Raw genomic sequence first — 14,016 nt, 5'->3', positions numbered from 1 at the left:
CCTCCTCTACTAGAGGAAAAATTTCCTCTCTCCCTACCATCCCCCTTGCCTCTAAGGCCACAGATTCATGAGGGGCAGTCCTAACAGTGAACACTGAGGAAAAGAAGGCATTCAGCAACTCTGCTTTCTCTGTGTCTTCCACTACTAGGGTGCCCACCTCATCCATCAGTGGGCCCACATTATCCCTAACCTTTCTCTTGCTGTTAACATACTGAAAAAAACCCTTTTTGTTATTGTTGACATTGGTGGCCAAGATGAGCCAAGATTTTCCCCCTGCATATCCTCACTGCTTCATGGTATTTCTCCTTATCTGCCAGGCCCTTTTTCCAAAGATTATAAGCCTTCTTTTTGTTCCTGAGTTCCAGCCGAAGCTCTCTATTTAGCCAGGCTGGTCTTCTTTCCTTCCTGCTTGGGACTTGGGAATAGCTTTACCTTGCGCCTTTAAGAGTGCCTCCTTGAAGAATGACCAGCTTTCCTGGGCACCCTTGCCCTCGAGGACCATCTCCCAAGGGACACCCCCAATCATGCTCCTGAAGAGGCCAAAGTCTGCCCTTCGGAAGTCCAGGGTGGCAGTCCTGCTGGCCCCCCGCCTTGCTTCAGTGAGAATTGAAAATTTTATCATTTCATGATCACTTTGTCCAAGACGGCCTCCAACGTTTACATCCCCCACAAGACCTTCCGAGTTAACTATCAGCAGGTCCAGTAGGGCACTTTCCCTGGTCGGTTCCCTCACCAGCTGCGTTAGGAAGTTGTCTTCCACGCATTCCAAGAATCTCCAGGACTGTTGCCTCTCTGCTGTGTTATATTGCCAGCAGATATCAGGGAAATTGAAGTCCCCCATGAGTACAAGGGAGAGTGATCGTGAGGCTTCTGTCACCTGCCTATAGAATACTTCATCAGTCTTTATATCCTGGTTTGGGGGTCTATAACAAACTCCCACCACAATGTCTGCCTTACTGGTCTTCCCCTTGATCCTTATCCACAGGCACTCGACACTGTCATCATGCATATTGCTAAGTTCTAGGCATATAATACTGTTCTTAACATAAAGGGCCACCCCACCTCCTCTCTTTCCTTGCCTGTCCCTTCTGAAAAGTTGGTAACCATCAATTGCATGGGCATCAATTGCTCAGCATGGGCAAACAGCCTTTCTCCTGTTCCTCAGGGATGTGTTCAGCCTTTGCTGAGTTTTGTGCTGATACAGATAGCTTTAAACTAATCAGATTAAAATGAGGCATATCATTGAGTTACCAGAGATGGAAGAGAATCTGTGACATGTTTCTTAGTGACTTGTGAGGCACTGTGTGTTTGTTTGCTGCACGTCACTAAGAAGCAGACTTCAAAGTGATGATTTAGCCTTTCTATTAACCTTCATCGATGAGAGACCTTAGTAATGCTTATTTAATCTACTTTTGAGCTCAAAAATACAGTCTTGCACCTTGAAAGCTGATCATGAATGAATCTATGGTATGAAATAGATTTCAAGGAGATTATTTATTTATTTGCTTTTTCTCTCTGTCTCATATCAACACTATTTAATATATAATATTAATCACAGTGTTATCTGTATCAGTAAATATAAACCCATAAATTCTCTGTATTGTATTTATATTCATTGCTTGTAGTGTGCCGTGTTGTATCTGTACTGCTATACGTGTTACAAGAATGTGTCTAGGTGTCACGGGTGCTGTCATCCTGTTGTCTCTGAAGTTAAATGCATCAAACTGTTCCCAATAGTAATATAAATGTTTCATAGTTCTAGTATGACTCAAATGTATTTTCACATTTTCATATTAACTACATTTTAGATTTGGTTGAAGGCGATTATATAGCGTATACTTATTTATCTTTTTGTTTTGTTTTGTTTTGTTTTAATAGGCAACACATTTCCAGCACTGGACAAATATTTTATTTGTCTGTCAATTTATTCTTTCCTGCTTGTTGGGGTAAGGACACAGGGCAATCAAGTAAGACATTTTAATGACAGTGTTTCAAATTGCAAATCTCAAATGTAAGGCTCCTTAGTAAGTTATGTTAAAATTAAAATATATTTTCCCACAGGCTTCTTTCCTGCCTTCTGATTATTTCTAGTAGTGTAACTGTTTCAGTACTATCTGTGGTGTTGACCTCACAGTACAGTGGTCAGCAGTAGGACAATTAGCCTTTTACTTTCTGTACTCAGTATCTCTCTGCTGGCAGTCTATTCTGATTATCTAATTTCTTTGCAGTTAGTAGAACGTAAGCCCTTTAATACAGGGACTGTTTCATTGTATTTGTTCTGTAAAGTACCTGGAAAGATATGAGACACTCAAAAGTAATGAAATAATGCTTTGTTTTTCTTGGAACTGCAGAGTCAAGGCAAGAATAAAAAAATCAGTTGGACCCTGTTCTGCTCTTTGACACATCACCAGCCAAGGGGTCAAACTGACTTCAAATACTGACATTTAAGAAGCACAGAAAATAGGGGTGCTAGAGCTCAAGCAGCACATTTTAATCTGTATTTTGAGTAGTCTGTGTGTGCACATCAACGACTTAAAATACAGATCCACAGAATCTTTTTTTAGGGCTTGGAAGAAGCGGGATTGAAGATCCCAGCAAAATCCTGATCCAGAAAATGTTGAACATTTCAAAGTGTTGCTAAACTTCTGAGGTCCCTGGAAGGAATTTATAAAAATTTCTTCTTTACTTTATTTAGGTTTCTCTTGATGTATTCTACTGTCCTATGCAGTCATTACAATTCTGCGCTTACAACGACAGTGGTTGGTGCCATCAAGGTGAGTTATGGAGAAGAGGGAGATGAGAATGGGAAGAGCATTGACTCAGCAGTGACCCTGATTATACTTGGAGCTGGAAACTCGAAATGAGGGCTAATACTGAGACAGTGCTTGTGCCATACATTTTAAAGATCCGCACAACAAAAGCGACCTTGTTTTCTTCCACTGAAGCTTAGGTATACTCTAGAAAGCAATGTGAATATTTATTTATTTTTATTTTTCCTACATGAGATACTTGAACCACTTTAATTAAAATGTGCTTCTGTTCAAGTTGCTGTGGGTTAGTCAATGTAGCCTGATGCTGATCCATTGCAAACTGATCTAACCCACTTTCACTTTGGGCTGATCTAATTTCCATTGCTGCTAATAAATAGTGCATTCATAGATACAGGATAATGGCTAAGCTGTAGGAAGGAGTTTATTACTTCATGGTTAACTGCTTCAGTTTCTGTGAGAACTTGTGTTCTAGCTGAATGGATTCTTCCATTTTGGTTTGTATAAATTCTGGTCAATTTGGTCAACACCAAAACATGCCTGTCTTAAAAACTGAACTTGATGCCCTTACAGCCTGTTTTCTCTAACTCAGTTTAACTTTAAACCAGTGCAACTTCCTTTGTGTTGACAAGGCCAGTGTGTCTGTAGTGGGAAGATCACTGACTGCCAAAGCACCTTTTTGTAGGCCAGTTTGGAGAGAAGCTTGGAGCTGTAACCTGGAAGAGTTTTAGCAAGAGTTAAAACTTGTGCAGTTGTGGGCCAAACAACTATCAGAATCGAAACTAGCTTAGGCACAGGAGTAAGAGTCCTCAGGGTGCTCCCTTTCATGGATGACTGAGGAAAATAATACCTCCAGCATAGAAAAATCAGCAAAAAGAAGATGGTACTTCTCTTTCTACAGGTGTTTGGTTTTGGTTTTTGCTTTTTGAAAGCTGCCAAGGTTAATCTAGTAGTTTTCATTCTGTGGTCCTGAAAGCATTCTTTTAAATTTTGTGTGTCTGCATTGAACCATTAAGATGGTTCACTGCAGATGCAACACTGTTTCTATTTTCTGAGTAATAATTAGTCTTTGAGAAATTCTCAACAGCTTTAAAGTTGAGAAGCACTTTGTGATGCATTAGGCACCAGCAGAAATTGGTAGAAATGATATACTTGTCCAGGTTAACTGCTAAAGCATTTGAAACCAACAAAGTATTGGTAAAGCGATCACACAGTTCCATGGCTTTCCTTCTGTCTATAGGGAACAATTTTCCAAAAGCTTGATGGGAGCAGGGTGAGGGGTAGAATCTTTAACTTTAAACTGTGCCTGTCTTGAACTTCAGTCAAGTGCTTTCAATGCATATTTAATTGACAAAGTAAGGCAGTAAGTCTTTTAAAGCAATAGTAAGGAGCCTTTACTGTAACGTTAAAGCATAATTTTTATACTTGAGAATGCCAAACCTGCTTTTAAGAAATAGAATTTGAAATGAGCCTTCCAAAGATTAAAACAAAGAACTTTTTCAGAAAGTGACCGTAATTCCATTTTACCTGACATAAAATAGCTTATTTTCTTCTTCTTCTTCTTTTTTTCCTCCAGAAAGTCATTTGGTGCATTGCCTGCATTTAGAAAACATACTGATTTTATTATTCTGTTTTGCTGTTACATTACCCACAAAGCTGACATCCTGTGAGAGTAATTTGAACAGTGATTTTAGAGCGACCAGCATTAGAGTATAGCTATTTCCTTAGAAAAGTAAATTAATTGATATAATTTACATTCGTGGAGATCGAAACTGACTTCAAGATATGCATGGCTTTTGTTTCCTTTCAGAATATATCCATTGCTTACATCGGAATGTTGATTGGTGGAGATTACATATTCTCTGTGTTAAACTTTATAGGGCTAAATATTTGGTGAGTAGAACTTGAATAGGTTTTATTTGTTAAAGCTGCAGATTTCTCAGTGAGGTACAGCTTTATGTTTTGTTTGATTTGGCCCATGTGGGTGATGCAGTTTTGAAACTACTGGCCTGAGGACTCACTGCCTTAGGGTGTAAAGTTCATTACGATTTGTGATGTCTTTTCCTGTCTGTTTTCAGATGTTGAATGTTACTGTGGTAAGATCTTAACTATGGAAACATGCCTGCAGTTTCACTATGTCGGGTTGAAGTTCATTCCTTTTTCATGAGCCACAGTTCTGAGCTGTCAGGCTTCCAAGTAAAAGCCAAGTGGTGTGGGAAATAAGAACACTGACTGAATGAGTTGTGCCCGTTATAAATATGAGTTATGATGTGTGAGTTGTTACTTTTTGTGTTTGGATGAGCTGTTGCATCTGTTTGTATGAATCTGTTGGAGCAGCTGATAATTGATGTTTATCTATTCAGGGCTCATTTCTCAGATGGCTTACATAGCTCAGAGGCATTCCTAATTTATGCTATATTTATGCTATTTACCTATAAAATGGTATATACAACATCAGATATCTCTGACACATCTAATCATTCTCTTTTCTTAAGTATGGCAGGAGGACTGAGATACTCATTTTTAACATTAAGAGGAAACAGCAAGTCTACACAACCTGGGGATGAAGAGAATGTGCTTCCTGAGTCAAAGAGTTAGCCAAAAGGCCTGCCTTGAAAGAGGCTGAAGATACAAGTTTGTTTAGCATTGCTGGGGATTTAAATAAGTACGTGCTGGAACATATTTGGAACAAGAAACAAAAAATCTACCTCAATTGCCACAGATGTGCACACAACTCATTGATTCAGAAATATTCTTGTACGCTATGTTTTTTACATATGGACAAGTTTAATTTTTCGCCATGAACTAATTTATAGGAAGGAATGCCATGAGCAAATCTCAAGTTGTAAATTTCTTCTTTTACCTGTACATTGGTGCTATTTGTTCTATTTCAGTGTCTACCTGCACTCTTTGAGGCAAAACTGCCTGTAAAGATCATGAGGCTTGATTCACCATTGCCTTATGCCATATGCAATCTTTGATAGCAGTGAAGAAATGAAAGATGATAGTGATTCAGAATGATTTCACGTATGCATTTGTTCTTGTGTAAGTGACTGTAGAACATATGGGGCAAAGAGCAGACAGGATCATTCCCTGTGTAAGTCTTGACTGAAGAATTCAGGATACGGCCTAGTGTGCCTGGTATGCATTGTGTAGGCATTTTCTCTCAATCTTTTCCTCATCCTCAATAACATCATGGTGTTCTGCTGCAGTTGTCCCTGTTGTTTAAGTGAAATCTCCTAACTTTGCTGCAGGACTGTGGAGAGAAGGAAATTGAGAGATTTTTTTGTATTTAAAAGGATTGTTTTGTGTGTGTGAGGCCTGTACCAAACAGGTAATTAGGAGAGATAACAAAGGTGAATATTTTTTTCAGGTACATTTGTTTTCTCACAGTCTCCTCCTCTGATGTTTTGTCTATAATTGCCTTTTAATGCTGCAGAGAAATTATGCTAGTATATGCAAACTACAGGAGTAGTTTTATTGATATATGGACTGATTCATATATGGAAGACTAACGTGTTTAAATGAGGAGAAAGGATCCGTGTCTTCTTGTGTCTTATATATGCAGTGAAAGCTTATCTGGTTCTAGTTTGTGCTTAAAATTCAAAACAAGGAATCATAATAAGCCCAAGGGTTGTTGGAGTAGGCAAAGCTGGTCCAGTGGTTTTAAAAAAAAAAGTCTGGAATCTGGTTGTTTGAGTTATCATCTAGGACAATAATGGCACCACTCCGTGTCCTAATTTTCTTCTCTGCAAATACAGTTGATAATGCTTACCTGAGTATCTGAGGATATAGCATTAATCTTTGAAAGCACCGTAGAAGCATTGCAGCACTGGAGGACAGCAGAGTCATTAATCTTCTTGAAGATTTCAACTTCTGCAAGCATAATCAAAATAATGAAATCAAAAGAAGATTTTGGAAGATCATGACATGGAATCCGGGTGATCTAATGACTTGTTTTATGCCTACTTGAATTAAATGTAGCTAAATCTGTAAAGCATTACTCTGTGTGTAACATGTGATTGACTAAACTGGATTAGATCTACGAAACATGTGAGTAGCTCACACCAGAAGCTTCAGGGAATGACTGGGCTGCCAGCTTCCTGTGTGCATTTGAATGGCAAGAGGACAAGTGACTGCAGATACTAGAAGTGGAATTTAAGGGCACAGCCAAAGTGGAAACAGAAGTTTGTGCTATCCAGTTTCTCACAGCTGGCTAAGAGATGTGACTTTCATTTTCTACCTATTGAAGAGCTAGGAAGGGAAGGGGTCACTGAAAATATTTTAGAGAGATCTGGTTTTAAAGATTTTTATCTTAAAAAGCCTTCAGTATTTTTGAGTATATTCTTTTATAGGACTCCTCTTTCTCCAGATCATCTCTACCTCCAGAATCCCAATTATTGAATGTTATCTCTCTGCAGTGGAACAAGTCATTGGAAGGTTTTCATTAATTATGAAAAGGTTATGAGAGCCACACAAATGGACACATAATGGACACATAATGGTACCTGCTAAATAAAATTTAGTTCCCACAAAGGAACAGCTACTGTATGCATTTAATTCATGAATATTTTTCTGTACCTTTTATAAATAAAGAGATGCAGATTATAATTTTAACAAGTTTTTGGGTTTTTGTGTGGATGGACACATAAAATGCTTTTAGGAACACCTGGATAGCATGAATATTTTCTTTCTATGTGATCAACTGCTATACTGTTCTTGAAGGAGTTTCATTAGTTCATTCTGTACTGTAATGGAAGTGATTTTGTTCAATTCATTGTTCATGTCATGTTTTTGAAGTCCTTCAGACTTCTCGCCTAAAACACAGACCTGATTCCCGAAGTCTCTAAATTACTCAGAATAATTTCAAATATAAATTTAAGAATAAGCAAAAGTAGGTATTATCTAGAAGAACTTGCAAGTGTTTGCATCCTTTCACAAAGCAACTCAGCTTCAGTCACTTACTACTTGCCTCTGTAGCTGCAGAGGTAATACAGATTGCAGTAAGTAATACTGATTCCAGTAAATTTGGTGGTTGACACTCTGGCAATATGGGCTCAACCAGGCACAAGTCATGGAACAGATCATCCTGAGTGCCATTATGCAGTGCATGAAGGACACCCAGGTGATGAGGCCCAGCCAGCACGGGTTCACGAGGGGCAGGTCCTGCTTGACAAACCTGATCTCCTTCTATGACAAAGTGACCCACTTGCTGGATGAGGGAAAGGCTGGGGATGTTGTTTATCTGGACTTCAGCAAGACCTTTGATACAGTGTCCCACAGTATCCTCCTGGAGAAACTGGGTGCCCATGGCTTAAATGGGCACTCTGCACTGGGTTAAAATCTGGCTGGAGGGTCAGGCCCAGAGAGTGGTGGTGAATGGAGTTAAATCCAGCTGGTGGCTGGTCAGGAGTGGTGTCCCACAGGGCTCAGTACTGGGACCCATTCTCTTTAACATCTTTATCAACAATCTGGATGAGGGGATCGAGTGCACCCTCAGTAAGTTCGCAGATGACACCAAGCTGGGTGGGAGTGTTGACCTGCTGGAGGGTAGAGAGGCTTTGCAGAGGGATCTGGACAGCCTGGATTGATGGGCCGAGGCCAATGGGATGAGATTCAAAAGGCCAAGTGCCAGATCCTGCACTTGGGTCACACCAACCCCAGGCAGCACTACAGGCTGGGGGCAGAGTGGTTGGAGCTGCCGGGCAGAAAAGGACCTGGGGGTGTTGGTCGACATCAGGCTGAACATGAGCCAGCAGGTGTTATGGAATGGACAACAGTAATTATACTGAAATTCTAAGAGAGCTTATGTGTGAGGAGCTGGGTTGTTGAGCTGAGGTGGTAATGATTTTTATGTATTCTCGTTACAGATACAGTTGGTGTTACATTTCTCGTGATTCAGGCATCATCTGTACTCTGTAATATGTCTGCATATTGTGGTTTTCTAGCTGAAGGTGTCCATAATATGATACTTGACATATATTGCTGTTCTTCAGTTGGAGATTTCTGGATGTCAGGTTTAGGTTAAATTTTAATGATGGTTCATTTTCAATGTGGAAGAATGTAATTAAAATATTTAGACAAATTTTATTTTGTCCTAAGTGCATATGTAAGCATCAGTGTTCCTCTTCCAGTGTAAAAATGTGGATGTTTCAAATTGCCACTATGAAGAAGAATGAAGGTTGTTTCTGTGCCTTCCCTGAGAAATTCCATATGTTAACTTTTAAATATTTTTTTAATCCCTTGAAGTCTGAATTTCATTGATTTCATCTTTGCTTTGCAGTGAGACACTGTTCTTGTAAGCATTTTTCCCCTTAAGGTTTTGATACATGTCTTCAACCTTAATACTAGTTCAAACATACTTTGTTGAGAAAAGCTGAAATTCCTATTCCCTGTTAATATATTACTGCTCTTTTTCATGCCAGAATCACAGCATTTGTGAAACGGCCATAAAGAGTTTTCAGAAAACTCTTTGAAAAGTTATATCTTTGTATAGAAATAATTACGAGACTTTAGTAACCTTTCATTGTTTTGTTTTCGAATTTGTAGATAAATCTATTTTCCACACAAGTTTGGTGTCAACTTGCAGTAGAAGTATCTGGACTAGAGTTTAACTCTTCAACACTGTAAGAAGTAGTGCTGGTGTGTGCTATCCCCAAGGTTTGCAGTATTCTTATCCAGAATTTTGATTTAGATCCATCTTTAGTCTCTATGAATCCTAAGCAATGACAATAACATTCTTTTTTTTCTTTTCGTTCTTGAGTAGTTTTCAGAAAGGCAGTGAAACGTTTGCTCTAAAGCAAGCATTGTTTAGTTTGGATTTTTTTCAGTAGTTTACAAATCTGGATGCAATGTAGAGTTGCTATTCTAATCTAAGCCCTGGAAGTTCCTTGGAAAAAGAAAATCACGTGATTTGCTTAGATTTCTCACTTCTCTGCCAGTGCTCAGGGACTAACAGTGTGCTGGGAAGAGGCATTTCCCGGCGGGAGAGCGACTGATTCATACTAGCTCACTGCCTTCGCTCACCATGGAAGCGTTCCAGCACCAGCTACTCACTCTTATTGGGGGTCTGATCTGTTTCTGTGCTCTGGTAAAATGCATCAGATTCATGAAATATATTTTCCCACGTGTCTGGAGTGCTTTGCCTGAGACTTTCTTTCGATCGCTGGGAAAATGGGCAGGTAAAGGAAACCTCTTCACCTTCTTCTTGTAATTGAGTAGTGGATTGTTACATGACTAATGGGGACTGGCTTTCTTTGCATTTCCGTACCCTGTCCCTCCAGAAAAAAACCCAGTTGCCACTAGGTGTGGTTTGTTTAATTTCTCTTTGTTTTTACCTTGTAACTTCAGTTTTATAAGCCTGAAGGTTTTGCATACTTGGGGAAAATAGAAAAGTAGTCAGACTCGTAATAGCTCACACACCCGGTGTGTAGGTGGGAATTCTCCCCCCATTCCTATCTGTGATTTTTTTTCTCTACTGCAAATGCTTTAGATTTAATAGCATTGTTTGTATCTTCAGTTTCCTGATATGTGAAGCAAGTAGTTTATTTGTAGCATACGGTGTCCACCTCTCAAAGCAACTTTTGTTTGTTCCCAGAAATGTTGGTCCAGTGTGTCTTTTCCAAACTGGTGACCTATCTTTAATGGTATCATTAACCAGCCAAATCTACTCTAGCCTAAAAACATCAAGGGCTGCAGCTTGGCAGCACTTTTTGAAATATACTACACATTCTCATAAAATTACAGAAATGTTTAATAAACATCTTTTTCCTCCTACTGTTAGATTGTTAGATTATCAGTGTGAAACAAGAATGAACAGGTATACGGTTTCTGGGCTGCAGATGTCACTAATGAGAATGTCATCTTGATAAGAAGTGACCCGAACAGTACACTTGTGCCTCGTTCCTTTCCCTTGCATTAGACTTCTTGTGACTGGAATGAATATGTGCTAAATGAGCACATCTCACAGCAGGTTAATAAGAAATGAAACCCTTGTGCACAAGACCTGCCCGAATACCAGCTGCTACTGAAGCAATATGTAGGTCTCGTTTTGATTTAAGTGGGGCAAGGATGTCCATTCTGTGCATGGGGTGAGAAGCAGGATGGGGAACTTTCTGTGTAAGATCCTTGTTTCCGCTTGAGGTTGAGAAACTTGTTTCCTTCAGTGGACCTTTTATGTGCTGTCCTTTTGTAAACAGAAAGTCTTAGGGGGCCCTGTAAAATTCATCAGGCTTGCATGATTTGCTGTATCGTGGCACGAGATCCTGGAGAATCATGGAAATTAAAGTTGGCAGGTAGAAGCTTGTTTCCCAGCAGACTTCCAGCAGATGATACCATCTGCGGGTCTGCTAAAAAGCTGAAGATCCACTGCTGCTTCACTGAGGGGTCTCTTTTCTCTGTGAAATGAGAGAGTAATCACTCTTCTGTTGCTAGCAAACCTAGCCGTTCAAAATCACCTTGTTTCCCCAGTGTATCTTGCAATTTTAAAGTCCTTACTCTACACCTTTTCAACATGGACTAATTTTCTGTTTTGCTCTGATAACATGCCAGGTTTAGCTTGAAATTACTTAGATGCTTTTCTCATTAATTAATTTATTTATTTCTAAGTTGATAAGGATCTTCTTTCTGTAGTTCGTCTTTGCTATTTGGTTGTGTAACATTTAAAGTTCATGGTGCTTTACAAATGCCAAAGCTCGTTTATTTTCCCAGCAACACTAAATCTGAATGTAAACTGAGTAGGACGGCACGGAAGGAGACCTTTTTCTAGATGGTGGAAAATCTGCTATATGTTTTCTTACAAACTGATTTCTTCTGTGAGAAATACTCAACTAGTTCTTAACTCCTACCATTCTGCTACCAGCATATGTGACAAAATTGCGAAGCAGAACTTGTAAAAATATGTATATGGAAGAAAATTCTACCATCTCTCAGGCAGCTCATTTGTTGCTGAGGCAATTGTTGCTTAGGTGGTTGATTTGTTGCTTGTTGTTGACCCCACAGAAAATGAGAGTAATAATTATCTACTGCATTAGACAGATTACTGTGGGGAAGGATTTGCTTCGAAGACAAAAAGTGCTAAATGAAGTAATAAAAAGATGACAAGGTCATGAAAAAATACATTTTTTAAGAGACTGATTCTGTCCTTTAGTAGAAGCATTTAGGTTGCAATGTTCAAGAAACACAAATAGTGAGGATTAAAGAAGTCAAGAAAGAACAAGTCAAAGCAAAACTCTAAATACAATCCCTCTTCTTTTTACTTCCTCCAGTGGTCACAGGAGCAGGAGATGGCCTTGGAAAAGCGTATTCCTTTGAGGTAAGACAGATTATTTATCCTTAAGTTTATTTTAACAAAATGGCAATTGTTACTGCTTCATCAGTTTCTGCAAATTAGTTAAATTGCTCTAGGATTCAAAAGCACTGTGACAAACAGGGTGCTAATCCTTCTCCCCTGAATGTCCACCATTAATCAAGTTCTGAAGGGAAACTGCTGCTGCATTTCAGAGGAAAGTCATTCATACCTCAATGGTCTTATCAGACCAAGGAAATAAAATGAGTAATTCTAAAGATTTCACATTGTCTGTCCAGGGTAGGAAGTCTCCTAAATTGTCCTTTTTTTCCCCAGTTTCACAAGCTAATCTGCTTTTTGACTTTCGGTGGTCCAGCATTAACACACAAAATGTAATTTTCTAACCTTTACACTTGCAAACACATTTTGAAAGATGTATCTGAAATAACAAATAAAGGAGAAATTTGTATAAATGAATAAAAAATACAACTTATGGAAACTGTAAAGAAACCTAATGGTTTAATTGAAGGTAGAAGTGGCCTTGTACTGTCTCGTACCAGCCTTGCTATTAGTGGTAATGACGGAACAGTAGATTTTCTCTTCGGTGTCTTCATTCAAAACTGTGTCCCTTTATAGACACTAAAGAACAATGAAACATGAGTTGTTGTCTTCAGGGCTGAAGTGACCAGGAGAAAATTAGCAGCCTGTAATATGCAAGAGTTTAGATGTGATGTCTTCTGCTCATAAATTATAAAACGTATCTCACAGGAAAGGAAAATGAGTTGGCTTTTGAATTAATTTGCAGGATTTTTAGGCTAATCTTTTTAAGTGTATGTACTGGGTAAGTCCCCACCTCACGATTTTCATTACTGGGAATGGCAGTATAATAACTACTTTCAAAAGTGCATTGAATGTAGGAAGCACAAAGACAAATACGAGGTATTAAAGTTTAACATCTGGCATAACTGTGATACAGATCACACGGTCTTCCGTGGGAGAGAAGGGAAAATGTTGCCTTCTGTTTACTCGCTGAGTTACTGTAGTGAAGAGCAAATGGGAAGGGTCTGATGAATACATAGGTTAAGGGTAAATGGGATGGGATTGAGACAGGTGAAGAATCATCAGAAATGCTTAAACATTTATTTAACACCATGACTTTGGGTGTGGTCATCGGCACATGCAGCTTGCTGAACTGACTTTGTGTGTAAGCAGGTGCTAAAATTTTATGCATGTGAAGACTGCAGGAACCTGTGAATGTCTAGATTAGAGCCTCTGTCATTGTTCTGCTTCTTTTGTGCTATGTGCATTATGCAAGAGTAAATCCCATTTAAAAGGCCAGCTATAGCATGCAAATGACTGCTTTATACCATGAGAAAAAATAAAACAACTACCGTGTTGTTTTTTTTTAAAAAAAATCTTGCCTGGAACTGGCTAGGTTTTGTGGAATATTTGTTCATTATTTTTGGCTTGCGTGGGATGACTAAGAATGAGCTTTATCCAGGCTGAGATGTACCTTCCTCCCCAGGTGGTCCCTTTGATTGGAGTTGTGCTCAGCTACTGCTCTGTGGGGCAGATCCCAAGCCCACACCATATGAGTTCATAGCTTGGCACGTCATCTTGGTCAAACACACACTTATGTGTGGCTTGTGGATAAATAAATCTGACCCTGCCATTTTAATATCTGTGTGTCTTTGGAGTTTCTGGCTCAGCACTGCTGTCTTGCTGATCTCATGTCAGGGTACAAAATTTTCTGATGTTCTTCTGGCACAGTTTCCTCTGGTGTTATGGGCTGCTGTGAAGGCAAGCCTTGTTTGATGGTCACAGTGTCCGTTCTTCTAGAGTTTGAGCTCTGACACCAAGTGACGAATTTCTTTCTGACACTGAGCTCATGCATGGGCTGATAATGATTCACAACTAATGTAAGGTCTCCACACTTTGTAGTACATGGTACAAGAGACTAAG

General features: G+C 39.2%; 1 protein-coding gene across 2 annotated transcripts in view; it reads left to right on the top strand.

Annotated features, from left to right (window-relative positions):
- Positions 1-7,385, top strand: part of SLC35D2 (solute carrier family 35 (UDP-GlcNAc/UDP-glucose transporter), member D2) — a 24,134-nt gene extending 16,749 nt beyond the window's left edge. The window contains exons 9-12 of one of the 2 annotated variants that reach the window (XM_014936261.1): positions 1,879-1,946; positions 2,696-2,774; positions 4,579-4,661; positions 5,272-7,385. In XM_014936261.1, coding sequence (XP_014791747.1) covers positions 1,879-1,946; positions 2,696-2,774; positions 4,579-4,661; positions 5,272-5,335 — 294 coding nt within the window. In that variant the 3' untranslated portion in view covers positions 5,336-7,385. Of the gene's footprint in view, positions 1-1,878; positions 1,947-2,695; positions 2,775-4,578; positions 4,662-5,263 lie in introns of both variants that reach the window. The other variant, XM_014936253.1, reaches the window with a different exon arrangement.
- The last annotated feature ends 6,631 nt before the right edge of the window (positions 7,386-14,016 follow it).

This window comes from Calidris pugnax, unplaced genomic scaffold (genome assembly GCF_001431845.1).
Source record: "Calidris pugnax isolate Ruff unplaced genomic scaffold, ASM143184v1 scaffold2, whole genome shotgun sequence".
Classification (NCBI taxonomy): domain Eukaryota; kingdom Metazoa; phylum Chordata; class Aves; order Charadriiformes; family Scolopacidae; genus Calidris; species Calidris pugnax.
Note: the sequence above shows the minus strand (reverse complement) of the source record. Positions and strands in the feature narration are given on the sequence as shown.